Here is a 14,341-nt window from a genome sequence, read left to right as displayed (position 1 = left end):
TACCATACTTGATTACTATATGAAGAATTTAGAGAACTGCATTTCAGAAGTAATTTGCTTCTATGTTCATTATATTTCAATGCACAGAACTACCTATCTTATAAAAACAGTGTGTTGGGACTTCTTCCTTAAAAAAGAGTTATGATATGGATAGAAGGCAATTTTTTGTTTTTATGTCTGTAAACCAAGATTTTCTTTCAAACGGTACAAAGGCATGATTGTTAAAAGGAGACGTGTGATTCTTTTTTTTTTTCTTCCCGTGTAATTATTGGAATAGCTATTTCAGCCTGCCTTTTCCTGAATATAGACCTCTGAAAAAGAAATGCAGAATCTTTTTTAACCTTGAGCATACAAACAGATTGTAAGTGAGTAGACCCTTTTTCTGAATAACGTATTTATCAGTCAAATAAATAGATGGTTTGCAAAATATGCATTATAGATTTGGAGTCCAAGGGGATGAAATTTGTGACATGTCTTTTATTTAGCTACATTTAATCGATCATCTGGAATGTATGTAATAGCTATTCTCATTCTCTGTCAAACAATATGAAAGAAAAACATGATGACAACTGGGGGTCTTCCAGTTTCACAATGTTGTCATGCAGTGCGAAAGCACTGTACTTCACCTGCAATGAAGACTTAATATTCACAGTGATACTTACATACTAAAATTTATCTGGAACCTTTATTGTGCCTCTCCCCCTGGATGATAGATAAAGGACTGCATATGAGTCAGCAAAACCGACATTAAAACTAGAGAAGCAAGTCTAGACTTATTCAAAACTTATGAAATCTGTAGAAAGGTTTTCTAATAAGAATGCAAGGACTGCATAGACTTGGAATGAATGGTATTCCTTGATAGCACAAACTATCCTTTTGCAGAACTTCAGTGTACATACAGTTGTCCTGGCCCTTTTCTATCCCTTTGGTGCATTGTAAACTGGATTAGTGGAGCTGTTGGACCAAATTTTTATCATTATTTTCATTTCTGTATCAGCTTTGGAAAGAACTCTTTGCACATGAGTAGCAATAGGGTGGAATTTCCTCTGCAGTGTTTCTAGTAGTAGTAATAGCAAGGTTAATTAATTGGCAAATCTGGTTCAGTACTAGACATACTATTCCTGTAAAGTCACTATGTTATTCTCTTTTTAAATTACCCCCTTAAACCTGCTCATGTCAGTTTCCCAAAGCACTTCATGTCAGTTTTATCTTATTTCTTGACCACTGCTATGTATATTGGTTGTAAAATTGGTATCTCATGACTTTTACTCCTATGCATATTGTGCTAGCTTTTCTATTAGATTTATACAGTAAATAAAATGAGCTGTGGATCATTCTCTGCCCCTGAAGTCACCTGGCACAGTGTGGCTTTGATTGCTTATACCTTATCCCTGGAACAAGGTGGCCATGTTCCAGTTGCCTGTTGAGAATGGTGCCTGAATTGTGTGAATTCTCAGGCTGCAGCTAGGCAGTGTGTGGGAGTGCGCTACTTGTTCTGGGCCAAAACTTCTGCCAGATCACACTAGCAGTGTAATGTTATGGGCAGTTGTCTGGTAGCGGTCACATCTGCTAATTTAACCTAAGTTATTACCAGATAACAAGTACAGAACTCAGAAAGTTTGTTTAAGGTTACAGTATCACGCAATGGTACATGAATCATCCTGTTTTCAGCATTCTCTATAAAGATAGCAGATTAAGCGATTGCTCTTTAGTTTGGAATATTCGTTATTGCCTGCTGGTATCATTTAGAGTTCTTCATTCTTCCTTCATTTTGAATCCCAGATGGTTGTTAAAGTTTTAAATAAAAGTCTGAAGTATCCAATGGCAGAACTCGTAACTACAGAGCAAGAATGACAGCATGGCCCGAAGTAGCAGTTTTCCCATTTGTTAGTTTTATGTTGACACCTTTGAAAATAGGTTGGAAAGAAACCCAGAAATGCACAGAATGGTGGGCAATATTATGAGCCAAGTGCTGAGCATCTGGCTAATTAATTGAGCATTGAAATGTTGACCAGATGGGTTGGTGGGTTTATTCCTTGTTTGCTATTAAATTTGATTCTTGATTGCACTCCTCCTTACATAATAGTAACTAATATACCCCATTCTTTTATTCTCAACTTCTAGCTCTTTTCTGAGTGCCAACTGGCACTTTTTTAATGCAATTATTTTAGGTTATCTTCATGTTATTCTCTCGTATCTTAGTATTCTGTTATGTCAGTAATGCCTTCAAAACTGATGTTGCATGCAAATCAAACTAGATTTTCCTCAAATTTTCCATTTTTTTTTTATGCTTGGCTCAGAGTAATGCTGATTTATGTTAGCAGACAAGTTATTCCGTACCCCTTGGAATTTCCTCTTTTGGGATGTGTTTTGGGTTTTTGTTGTTTGTTTGTTTGTTTTTTGTTTTGTTTTGGGTTTTTTTGAGAACTGAAAGATATGTGGTGGTGTTCCATTACAAGTACTAAAGGGAACAGATATTCATATATGTGGAAATCCTACCATCTATTAGAGATGAGCATGAATATTTGCATTTCATGTTGCATTTCATGTGTCTTGTCATGGTTAATCACTTTACTCATGCTTTTTCATTTCCTTCATGCTTGCAAGTTATACCATGTTTCATTTGTATTTCTATATTTATTTTCCTAAAATAGATGAGAAAGGGCAAAAAAAAGATTTATCTGATCGTGTCCTCATTCATGTAAATGTAAATTCATTTTTTCATCAGGGATTCAATTCTAGTGTTCCATTAGTATTTGTTTCATTATTTTGTATTCATGTTATCCTTGAATCATTGTTTTCCCATAGTTAGATTTCCCAGGGCATCCTAAGAACCAGTGAAGGAATTCACCACCCACATTCTTGAAGAAAAACAGTTGTTTTCCCCAAACTGAGGGGGGCTTGTTGGAACTGGAATGTCCTATATCAGTGGGGGGGGGGGGGGTGTTTGGGTTAAGGGGGGTTGTTTTTGTTTAACACCCTCCACAGTACTGATCTTAGAATCATAGAATCATTTAGGTTGGAAAAGACCTTTTAAGATCATCAAGTCCAACCATATATTTTACCTGTAATGTTTTCCTTGTGCTACTTTAGTGACTGACTTCTATAGAGAGCTTCATCCCAGCAAAGACTTGGATTTTCCTTGCAAACTCAAAACCAAAATGAAACTGCAGTGTGTAACACATTTTTCCATAGAATTTGTTAGAAACAGTGGGTGTTTAATTTTTTTTTTTTTGCATTCCTCTAGAGCTTTGACAAGTATCCAGTAGAATTAGATGAGCATATCTCAGTTTATCAATTTCCTCTAATTAAAGCAGAGCTGGCATAGGTGACCCTCGGACATCCCTGTGTGTTTCTATGTAATAATAAGGAAGGTCAATTAAGTCAAGGAAGATGATTTTAAAGGAGGGGAAAAAAAAATAAAAAGGGGTGAGAAAAAGAAAATGAAGAGGAGACCATAGGGTCATAAAATTGTTCTTAAAATGAGAGACACAAGGATTAAAATTCTACAGCTGAACCCAAAAACAACCCAACAGCAAAAAGAAAGTAAGGAAAAGAACATGAAAGATTGACAAAGAAAAAAATGTCTTTACCCATCGTTATTCCTTTTGTCTTCAATGACAATTTTTTGGAAAACATCCCCTTCAGAAACTGAGATTTAGCCAAGCTGCTAGAGGTCAGGTAATACTGTTATCAATGAAGAATTTGTATTTGTTTTAAATGCTTTACGTTAACACAGCTAACCTCTCCCTTGAAAATGCCTGGCGTCTGTCTGAGCCCATTACCTTTTATGTGGATGGCAGGGTGCAGCCAGAAAATGATGGGCTTGATTCTCGAGCTCTTCTACTAACCGAGCTCTTGCAGGAAGCAGGAATATAAACCCCCCGTCCTTTTCTTCTTTGAAATAGATGCTAAAGTAATTTACATGTGCTCTTATTTAACCCCTTATTAACCAGTAAGGGATTAAATAGTAAGAGTTAAGGTAATAAGGTAAGATTCTATAAATGAACTAAGTTTTTTCCATCAGTTTGATCCTTTTCCAGTAGATAAGGATTTTTTCTGTTTTCTGACTTCAAATTAACATAACTCTTACTTTTATTATATTTTTGTTCATTACTCATGCCAAGAACGTCAGATCAGTCCTAGAATTAATATTGTAGAAGACTTCATACTCATTTCCTGGGTTTTTAGTAGAAATTTTGAGTGTTGCTGGAAAAGCAGTGTTGGTTTAATTTCCCATTTCATTTAGTCCATGGAAAGAGATTGGTGTTTCTTTTCCTTAAAAAGCAATTTTTTTAAGCTTCTTTCAAACAAGATAGTGATTCTATGTCTTAAAATATAGGGAATTTTTAGTGTGTAGGCCTGTCAAATTCTGAAACTTACATTCTTATGAATTGCATCTTTTGAGGTGTAAAATCAAATTATTAAATTGAAAAGCTGCAAGGAACACTAGGCTGAAAGTATATTAAGATATTATCACAGTGAAGCTGTTATCAGAGATACTGTACTTGTGTGATGTTCCTGTAGTCAAGTTAATATTTCAGTTATGATGCTGCAAAATAGTGAAATAGATTTAATGGATATCTATAAACTCCTACATGCCATACATCAAGCATCAAAATGTTAAGATAGTAGCTGAATAAACTTTTGTAGTGCCTTTTATAAATATTCACCAAATAGCTTTACACAATGGTCTTTAAGTAAGTGAAGTTAGAGACTTACTTTACAGTTGTTGTAGGCAGTTGTAGGAAAATCTGATTTAAAAAGAGCATTGTTGGAAAGACTATGTTTGAATTGAGCGCTAACCATATCCTTTTTAATAAAAACAGGTAACGGTAACAGACAATGGTGTTCCTCCAAAATCAACAATTGCACGGGTGATTGTGAAGGTCTTAGATGAGAATGACAATAAGCCTCAGTTCTTGCAAAAGTTCTACAAAATCCAGCTTCCAGAGCGTGGTAAGCCAGAACGAGAGAGAACTGCTAGGAGAGAGCCGATCTATCGAGTTATTGCTGCAGATAAAGATGAAGGCCCCAATGCAGAGATCTCTTACAGCATTGAAGATGGTGATGAACATGGCAAATTCTTTATTGAACCGAAAACTGGAGTGGTTTCATCAAAGAAATTTTCTGCAGCAAGGGACTACGATATCCTTTCAGTGAGTCAAAATCTTGTATATCATGAACACATGGTGTTCTTTTATCTATATACTCATCACTTCTTACTCAGTAGATGGCAGATGAGCAACTGCAGTAGCTGAAGGAAGAAAGCTTCAAAAAATCCAGAAGCATTGTTTTGTGGGTTTGTTTGTTTTGGTTTATTTTTAAAGGACGATTTCAGACGTTTGTATTGAAAACGTAAATCAAGAAGCTGCTGCTCTTTTCCAAAACTTGACAGATAATGAACATGATGAGGGAACATAAACAATCAGTTTGACTCTCTTTCAGGAAGAAAGCAAAATAAAAGTGAATTTATGGTAACAGTTTGCGCTACTATCGGGTGCTGCATACTTTTTCTCCATTTGCTGCCCAGATAATGAAGGGCAAGTGGCACTTTGAGAGACACTTAACCTTTTCGGATATATCTCACACAAGCAAAAATGCTTGGAGCTTATTACTACTTTTCCATTTATGTGACATAATGATTTATGTGATCCTGTAGCCTAAAAGATGTGTCTGTTTCACAGATTAAAGCTGTAGATAATGGTCGTCCACAAAAGTCATCAACTACACGGCTTCACATAGAATGGATTCCAAAGCCCGTCCCACCCACAGAGCCCATTTATTTTGAGGAAGCATTTTTCTCTTTTACGGTGATGGAAAGTGATCCAGTTGCTCACATGATTGGCGTAATAGCTGTTGAACCTCTTGGAACACCACTTTGGTTTGACATAACGGGTAAGGATGCCTTAAAGGCTTTTATTATTAGAAACAAACGCATGGAGTCTGAGACACTGGAGGGCTCATTACAGCTTGGTTTCTTAATTGCTCTTCTAAATAATGCATGATTTTGGCATTCCTTAGCTGTAGATGTGTATTTTTTCCCTTATTTCATTATAAATCAAAATTACTTGAATTTTTATCAATGCCACTATATATCAGAGATTAAAATTACATTGCAAAATATCTGCTGTGTTGCAGTTTTGGAAGTGACATGAATATTTTGTCAGTGAAATTAAAACTAAATCAAATCAATCTCACAGACTGTAGGATAGGGAAAGAAATAAAATGCTAGTGTTCTGCAAATTAGGATAATACACCCAAAGAGAGATTATACTGTTCAGTTTGATTTCTTGTCCTCTGAGCCTCTTCTCAGTTTGCTGTCCCTTGATTCAGCACTAAAAGGAAAGCTTGCAATGTTCCTAACCCCAGCAAACTTCTTCCTGTACATATTCTTAGTACTATATCATACCTTAGCCTCTACCATTGAAAGAGGAATTCTAATCTGTAATATGACTATACGTTGATGCTGTGGTGACAAAATGAGTAGTACTTTTTAATTTTAGACTTACTCACTAGACCTATAAGCACCAGAAATACACAGTGTGTTCACTGTATACCTGATACTAAAAACAAGTTCTGTCCTGTGCTACGTGCCTCAGAATCAAGGAGAACAGCACAGCCTTGTTTCAGGAGAGGTATCTTGTAGTGAACTGTTTCTGGTCTTAAAATAGCCCTATCAGATTGGGATTATTCCACCACACTCACGAGACAGTAGGATCCTTTTCAGCTTGGTTACTGCTGGAAATTTTAGCCATGATTATAATTTTAAGTTGTTGGGAAAATAATTTTTTGAATTATTTCTTAAAAATTTAATTATTTTTAAGGTCTATTTTGATGCTATGTATTTCCTAAGGGATTCTGAGAACAGCAACAGTTAAAAACATAATTTGTAAAACTGATACATGTAGCAAGAATATATAAATGCCAAATACTTGAGGGTGTTCTCAGAAAACTTTCAACCATGTGAGAACAGACACAGCCCTTCCCTAAACACATGCTTCATGTATGAACAACCTGTGATGATATTGATAATAATTTCTAATGTATTAAATATTAACATAGATTTTTTTTAAATGGTTCTTTCTAATGTATTCTGGGAAAAAAAATTAGTTCCTGTCCAGATAGATCATAATTGAATAAAAAGTGTTTGCATTTAGACAACCAAGCGGTTAGAGATCTGTACAACTGTGTAGAGGGAGTAAAGAGTTCAAGATGCCCCCTTGTATTCTCATAGGGGCAAAACTCTCTGCATTAGAGGTATTTTGGAACTCAGGCTGCTCTTTTGCTGTTCTCCCAAACGTACACACACATAGGCATGGGAGTAGAAAACAAGCAAATATAAAAATAACTTAAGTGAGCAGGAGAGAGGAGAAGGTTCCATGTGCTCCAATTCAAACAGGGTTATCCAGTCAACAGTAAACAGAAACATTTGTAGACCAAAAAGAGTCCATTAAAGGAAAGGTTAAGAAAGGGATATTGTCAGAAAAAGGTGAGTGGTTCATGGAGATGAAAGGGAGTAGATAGAAGAGGCCTCAGAGATCTTGAGAGTATCCACAGAGTACAGTAATGGCATTTCCTGGGGTCTTTAATTAGCAAAATTTGTTAATTAGATCGGGGATGTATTTTTCTATTGTTCTTTTTAGTTTGCTCCAACTGCTGTGCACTCTCAACAGTCTGTACATCTGAATAGAATTCTGATGATAGTATTACTTTCATTTGCTCCTTCTAAGCACGCAGCACAGTTTGGACATTTACCTAATTTTTATTGTATGCTTAAAGCAGAAAATAGATGATCTTTTCCTGCTATTTTTAGAAAGATGTATGCAGAATACTCCCAAGGGGAAAGAGCAGAACTTGTCCATAGGCTGTAAAATAAACCATTTTATTTTGACTGTTTTCTTAGTAAAAGTGTTTTAGAAAGTTTGATATGTGATCATGTTGCAAAGTTATCGGCTACTCTTACAGGTGGTCACTTTACTGCCCTCTTTTACTGTTTCTAATAGCATGAATTAATTTGATTGACAGCTTTCCTTTGTGTTCTGTGCTTGCTTTCCATGCTTTCTTTCTTTTTGGCTGAGCCAGGAGACAAGCTTGCTAGTGAAGTATTTTACATCTTTCAGATGGCTTGTGACCTGAACTGTACAGCAGAAGGTATCTGCTGAGATCACATAATTTATTACCAGATTATGAGATCTGAAATGAAAGCGTACATTTATAAAATATTTATTTTATTAACCCTTCGGAAATCAAAGTGCTCACAGTTGCATTTGTGACAGGTTCGTTTTTGTTTTGTTTTGTCATCATTACATTTATACAACATCAATTCAGAGCATCCAGTTTTGGCTTTGGCCAAAACTGTTGCTGTTACACTTTCAGTGTACCAGATGCAGAAGTTTGGGTTGAGTTCTGCTTCAGCGGATTACCAGGTATCACCACTACTACAAAAATTAGGCAAGGCCTTTGTGATTTCCTTGATAAGAAAGAAAGAAAAAGTTGGTTAGAGACCTTGTCCTTGTGTCAGGAAAATGGAATGAGCAGATTCATACCCATTCACCCTACTCTTCCCTTAAAATGGAGATGACTTCCTTGAGACATTAAATTCTCCTCTCCTAGCCATCTGAGAAAATGGTATCGCATGCCAGCTATAAAAGAAAAGTTAGAGACTCACTTTCTGAAGCTGACATGTTGTGCAAAGCCCATTAAAAAAAAATTCATGTACACCTGTTAAAAAAAAAAAAAAAAAAAAAAAAAACACCACCCAGAAAACCCCAAAAGGCTGTTGCCTTTCATGCTGTCCAGTTTATATCCATTCATGTGATTCAGAAACTGCTCCTGGGCCAGTAAGAGGAGCTGGCTTTCAGTGAAACTAGAAAAATTACATTATCTTTGTCATTATCATATATCTTAAATCCAGTGAAGCAGAATCCAGCCCATCTTTCCTAAACTGATATGTCTGTCATGCAGTGGAACCTTCTGAAGGTGAAATCCTTTTTACATGTGAATGGGAGCCCATTTCAGTATTTACTGTCCTTTCTTGGATTAAGTATAAATTTGCAACCTTTGGAACTTCACCCTCTCACTTGTAGCCTTGGCTTTTCATAAAAGGCATTCAGTGATTTATAAAACATAGCATGTAAAAACTCATTTTTTAAAAAGAAAAAGCACTCATGACACCTGAATGCTATCCTTGTAAAATATAATTAGAAAAACACATGCACATAATTAAGAGAAATTGGTTTGCCATATCTAGCACTGGCTTGACCAAAATAAAATTTGATTCCTCCATTTTAGGCAGTTTGCAGGTCTAAAGCGATTGTAGTTAAATGGCAGTATTTATCATTGCTAACAATATTTGGACTTAATGGACATTGTATTCTCATGACAGTCTGCTCAGGATGGCATGATGATGATCAATTAAATGTTTAAATGACTAAGTGTAGCTATTGATCTACATGGTTATTTAACTACATTTCAAAGGGTAGTTTGAAAGTTTCACAAGGGAAGTTAAGATAATTTGCTTCAAAAAAGGAGCTTGGCCATATTTAAACAGTAGGCATTTAAACATTTGGCACTCATTTGAGTTCTGCTTATCTCAGTAGGAGTTAGATAGGGAGTTCTTTAGATACTCAGCATTGAGAATATAATCCTTTGGAGGTACTGTAGCTTTTTCAACCTTTTCTGTAGTCATATATGAGTATAGTAATTTGTACTCTGATCCGAAGGACACAAATTTGACAGTATTTCTGATTTGGGATTTTCATTTATTTTGATAAAAAACATATTTTTCACTAATTAGCCTGACTGCACAGAATAAACTATCACATTTCACCTAGTAATTCTCAGGTTTCTGCTATTTGGAATCTTTGAATTCTGGTTAAAAAAAAAAAAAAAAAAAAAAAGGTAGAAAATCTTGCTAAGAATCTACCTGCTAACTTTCCATGAGCCAGACAAATCAGCTTTGTCCAAAACTAATCAGTTTTAAATATCTGTAAGTAGCAGCATACCACATTACCAGAAAAAAACAAAGGGTTTAAAATAAGTGTGTATATATAAGTATATGTGCATATAGTTCCACCTTCATTAAGCATCTGAAGACAGAACATGATCATACATGAAAATAATGCAACAGTGCTGTGTTTTATGAACTTCTCTCTCTCCCAATTTCCTGACCAAGGTGGCAACTATGACAGTCGATTTGATGTGGACAAGGGCACTGGAACTATCATTGTCGCTAGACCTCTTGATGCAGAACAGAAATCAAATTACAACTTGACGGTAGAGGCAACAGATGGAACCAGATCTATCAGCACTCAGGTAATGGACTTTCTAAGGAAGCATTAATAGAAGAAGGAATTTGTAGCTGGGGGATGGGGAGGGTGTTGCATTTTCTCCTTACCATTTTTTTCATCCTGAACAATGAATATGGTTTGTATAAATTAGGGACTCTGTCTAAAATCGAAGTGGATTCCAGTATTCATAGAGCTATGCTGTTTGGTGGTCCAGGTGGAAGACTGTGTGTGACTATGCTATAGTCTGAATCAGCAGCTTTCAAGTTATATCAAGTTCCTACATTAGCTGAGTAAATGGAAACAGAAACTAAGCCCTTCCATGCATGATTTACTCACAAGAAAAGGATTAATACTTCTTATCTGAATTAGCCGTTTTTATCCACCTTCCCCAAAATCACCAAATCATGTGATTACTTCGCAAAGACCATTGTAAGGTTGTTTGGTCCCGTTGTCGTCCCCCCACCCCACCCCCACATCTGTGGATGACAAATTGTACAGTGCTCAATTACCATTTTATGAAAATGAGCTGCTCCTTCTGCACAGTGTGCATATAGAAACAAGGTTTAGATGATAACATCTCCCTGTATCTTCCTGAGTACTTTCTTTTAGCTTCAGTGGAGGTAGAGATTGCTGCTTTTTGGAGGGTGTTTACAATCTTGGACAAATCAAATTTTTTCAAATTACCTCTCTACTAAGACTCCATGGCATTGGTGGTTCTTAGCAGTTGGACTAATAAGTTCACTTTAAGACAGAAGCCTTTTGTGACACTACTGGCAATAACTCATAGTAAAGTAGGTTATGATGTATATCCCTCCTGTTTTTCCCATCTAGTTTCTTCCCCCAGCCCAGAATCTGAATATATTTGGAAGTAGGGTTTAGCTGAGGTTGGTGTGAATGGAGCCATGAGCATAGAGGAGCTCCACTTTTCTTCCAAACAGAAAAGAAAGGACTTATTTACTGATTTAAGACTGTTGGATTGGGACAGTGATGTCTGTGTTGCCTGCCCCTATCATTGACTGCTCAGGACCTCAAAGAGCAATAAGTGGGTTGCTGCTGTCTTTTCTGTACATGGAAATCTGTGTTACGAACGCAATTTCTTGTTGTTCAACTTCTGTGCAGTATGTATGTTTTTCTATTGTCTTTTCTAATGTCATATATGTTGTCTTCCTCATTTCGGCCAGAGGAAGAGATGTTTCTTGTCAATGTTTAGGATTTAAAACAGAATCTTTATTGAGCTGATTGTATGTCTGGAGGCTTGATAGGTCAAATAGACTAAACTCGATAGTAGAAGATTGCAAGGTTAGCAGTTTCCTTTGAGAGCTGCCTTTTCCTTTAATGGTGACAATTGTGAGTGATGCTCTAGGCCGTGAATCTCCAAACACGACAACATGTCCCACAGTCAGAACTTGCTGCTATCATAGCCATGGTGCCATTGCTGCTGGTGCTGATAACCACCATAAAAGGTTTGGAGAATCCTGCTGTAAATATATTGCCTAGATGTAGTGAAAATATTGAGCAGATTCATTTCTACTGATTACAGAATGCTGGATAGAAGGCATTAATTAGTTTGAAAAAAATTAGAAGCAGCCCAGATCCAGTTAAAGAGAATTCCTTTTGCCAGGAAAGTCAGAAAGACAGCAAGAGGCTTTCCACACACGCTCCCAAGAATGCCGTCAGAAATGTCACCATGCAGAGTGTGTTGGGGTAGCCTGGGGACTGAATCTGTGGTCTTGATGACTGCAGATATTCTATCCAGTGCTGCTGCTCATATGGCTGAATTTATGCAGGCGTCCTGAGCTGTCACAGTTGAACCATAATCTGCTTTGTTTTCTGGAACAACCAAGAATTGGAAGGTCACACAAATACTTTAACCCTCACCCCTTCTCTTCCTCTGGGTTACACGATTCATTTAGTTCTTCTCAGAAGTGCACAGTGTAGCTTTTGTCCAATTTCTTTAAACAAATTTGTTATTTTAGCATTTTGTAAAGCTGAGTGAACATTATAAACATTTACCACAGCAGTCTTCTGCAGAAGAATTGGAGTAGTAGTCTCAAGTTTATCGTCTCTTATTTCTGTGATTGCTTTTTCTATTATTTTTTCATGTCTTTCCTCTCTCAGCTACAGTTGGCAGGAGCAGAGGTTGTGGTTTCTGTTTACAAGCGAGCACAAAGACTTCCTTTACATTGTCTTCCTTTTTCCTCTGCTTGTGGGATAAGCACAAGTTATGCTGTTTGAGTCTCATGTTGCTGTGGTATATAGATTGAGGAGCATGGATTAGTTCAAACTCTGCAACTGTTGGTGCATGAACAGACTCCTAATTTTAACTGATTCTCTTTATCTCCCCTGTAACTCCTGGCCCACCCAAATGGTCTGATCTGTTAAGATAGCCCTCAGGACTATTGTTAAGAAGATGCGTTTCAGATGAGGCTGAATTTCAGGGGAATTAAAAATGTTGATATGAAATCAAAGTTGAAGGTGTGATTTATGGCTGCTAGTGTGTAAATTCCATTACTCACTGTTGAAATAATGAAGATTAAAGTTTGAGTGCTGATGTTGTGTTGGATTCTTCCAAGAGCTGATAAAGAGTTAAAATGGAGTGACAGGCAAAAAAATTCTGAATACTGAGTGCATACATTAGGAACAACAATATGCCATATACAGCTTTTAGCTTACAAAGTAATTGCTGTAAACATTGGAAATACAATAAACAATTTAACAGACCTTGATTAACAGCAGATTAAGTAATTTTATGTTTAATTTGAAAAAGGAAATGACATATTCAAGACACTGGGAAGGGGGACAAGAAATGAAAATCTTATTGTGTAGAAGCAGTGTATTGAATCTGACTTTAAACTAGAAGGCATTTGCTGGCCTCAGGCCATTAACATCTGTAGAGCATTTGACTCTTTCAGGACTTCAGTTAAATAGCTTTTTTGAAAAATACAGCAGCAGTAGGCGTGGAGGCTATTAGAATTTTGCATGCATCTAAATGCCAAATGCATGATGCAAAACAAGGACAAACAAATTCCAGGCCTACAGTAGTGGTGTTTGACAGATGACGTTAGAGATGCCTAGTGTCACACTAGGAAGTAATATCATTCAAAAACCAAATCAATGTACTAATGTTTTTGGATTATAATGTTTTGGCCTTAAATAGAAAAGGTTATTCAGAGGATGTAAGTAGCAATATATGAACTCTTGGGCTGCTTGGGGGGGCGGGGGGGAACGGAACATCCTGTTTCTAGCTATAGCTGCTTCCAGTCATTGCTATGTCTATCAATTTTTTTCACTGGAAGTAATCCTTAAGTTGGTTTAAAGCTAATTGCAGCATTTTACCTATTGCTGTGCTGTTGCAGAATATTTAATCTTGCTCTATGCAAAATTTATATGGATATTACACTTTGGGGTTGATTTGAGAATGAAGGATAGAATATTCTTCATTGATTAAATGTGCATTTTTGCTTGTGATCACCACACTTCTCCACAGAGAAGTTTTAGAACTGGAATGCGGTTAACTTATTTCTGGATAATATAACTTTTTGTTTATGAAAATGATTATAAACACGTCAATGTAACTATAATGTAATTATGAAGGAAGAAAGGAGGAGATTTTAAACTCCACATAGAATCTGCAAATGAAAAACTAGATTAAAACAATCTAAAGGAACATAATGTTTAAATACTACGCACTGAGTATGTTTTGTCAGTGGCACGTATCTTCTCTACAACTCACTAATAATCAATGCATTCCTATGCAAATTTAGGTTTCACTGTCAAATAATTAATAGATTACAAGTCCTTCCCCTAAATAATCTTGGGCTCCTTTGTTCTCTGTCTGTGTAGCCAGGTTGCATCGCTCCCACTGAGATCTGTGAGTAGAGGCAATTGTGCAACACAGCACTTGCATAGCCTTGCAAAATCAGTCAAGTTTCTTTAGTTCCAGACCATTTCGTTTTGGAGATTGCATTATGGTCTATTAATGTCAAACTTTTCTGTAGTGCGCCACTTTAATATGCAACTTCTTTCTTAAGAGGTAATATTAGTATATT

At 36.4% G+C, this 14,341-nt stretch overlaps 1 protein-coding gene across 3 annotated transcripts in view; it reads left to right on the top strand.

Annotated features, from left to right (window-relative positions):
- The window catches only part of FAT1 (FAT atypical cadherin 1), a gene marked incomplete at its 5' end in the record, with an annotated part of 106,950 nt that overhangs the window by 53,134 nt on the left and 39,475 nt on the right, over positions 1–14,341 (top strand). For all 3 annotated transcript variants that reach the window (XM_082316095.1, XM_082316094.1, XM_082316093.1), the window contains 3 exons: positions 4,830–5,159; positions 5,688–5,898; positions 10,178–10,317. In XM_082316095.1, the coding sequence (XP_082172221.1) occupies positions 4,830–5,159; positions 5,688–5,898; positions 10,178–10,317 (681 nt within the window). The remainder of the gene's footprint in view (positions 1–4,829; positions 5,160–5,687; positions 5,899–10,177; positions 10,318–14,341) is intronic.

This window comes from Platalea leucorodia (genome assembly GCF_965183815.1).
Source record: "Platalea leucorodia genome assembly, chromosome: 6".
Classification (NCBI taxonomy): Eukaryota; Metazoa; Chordata; class Aves; order Pelecaniformes; family Threskiornithidae; genus Platalea; species Platalea leucorodia.
Note: the sequence above shows the minus strand (reverse complement) of the source record. Positions and strands in the feature narration are given on the sequence as shown.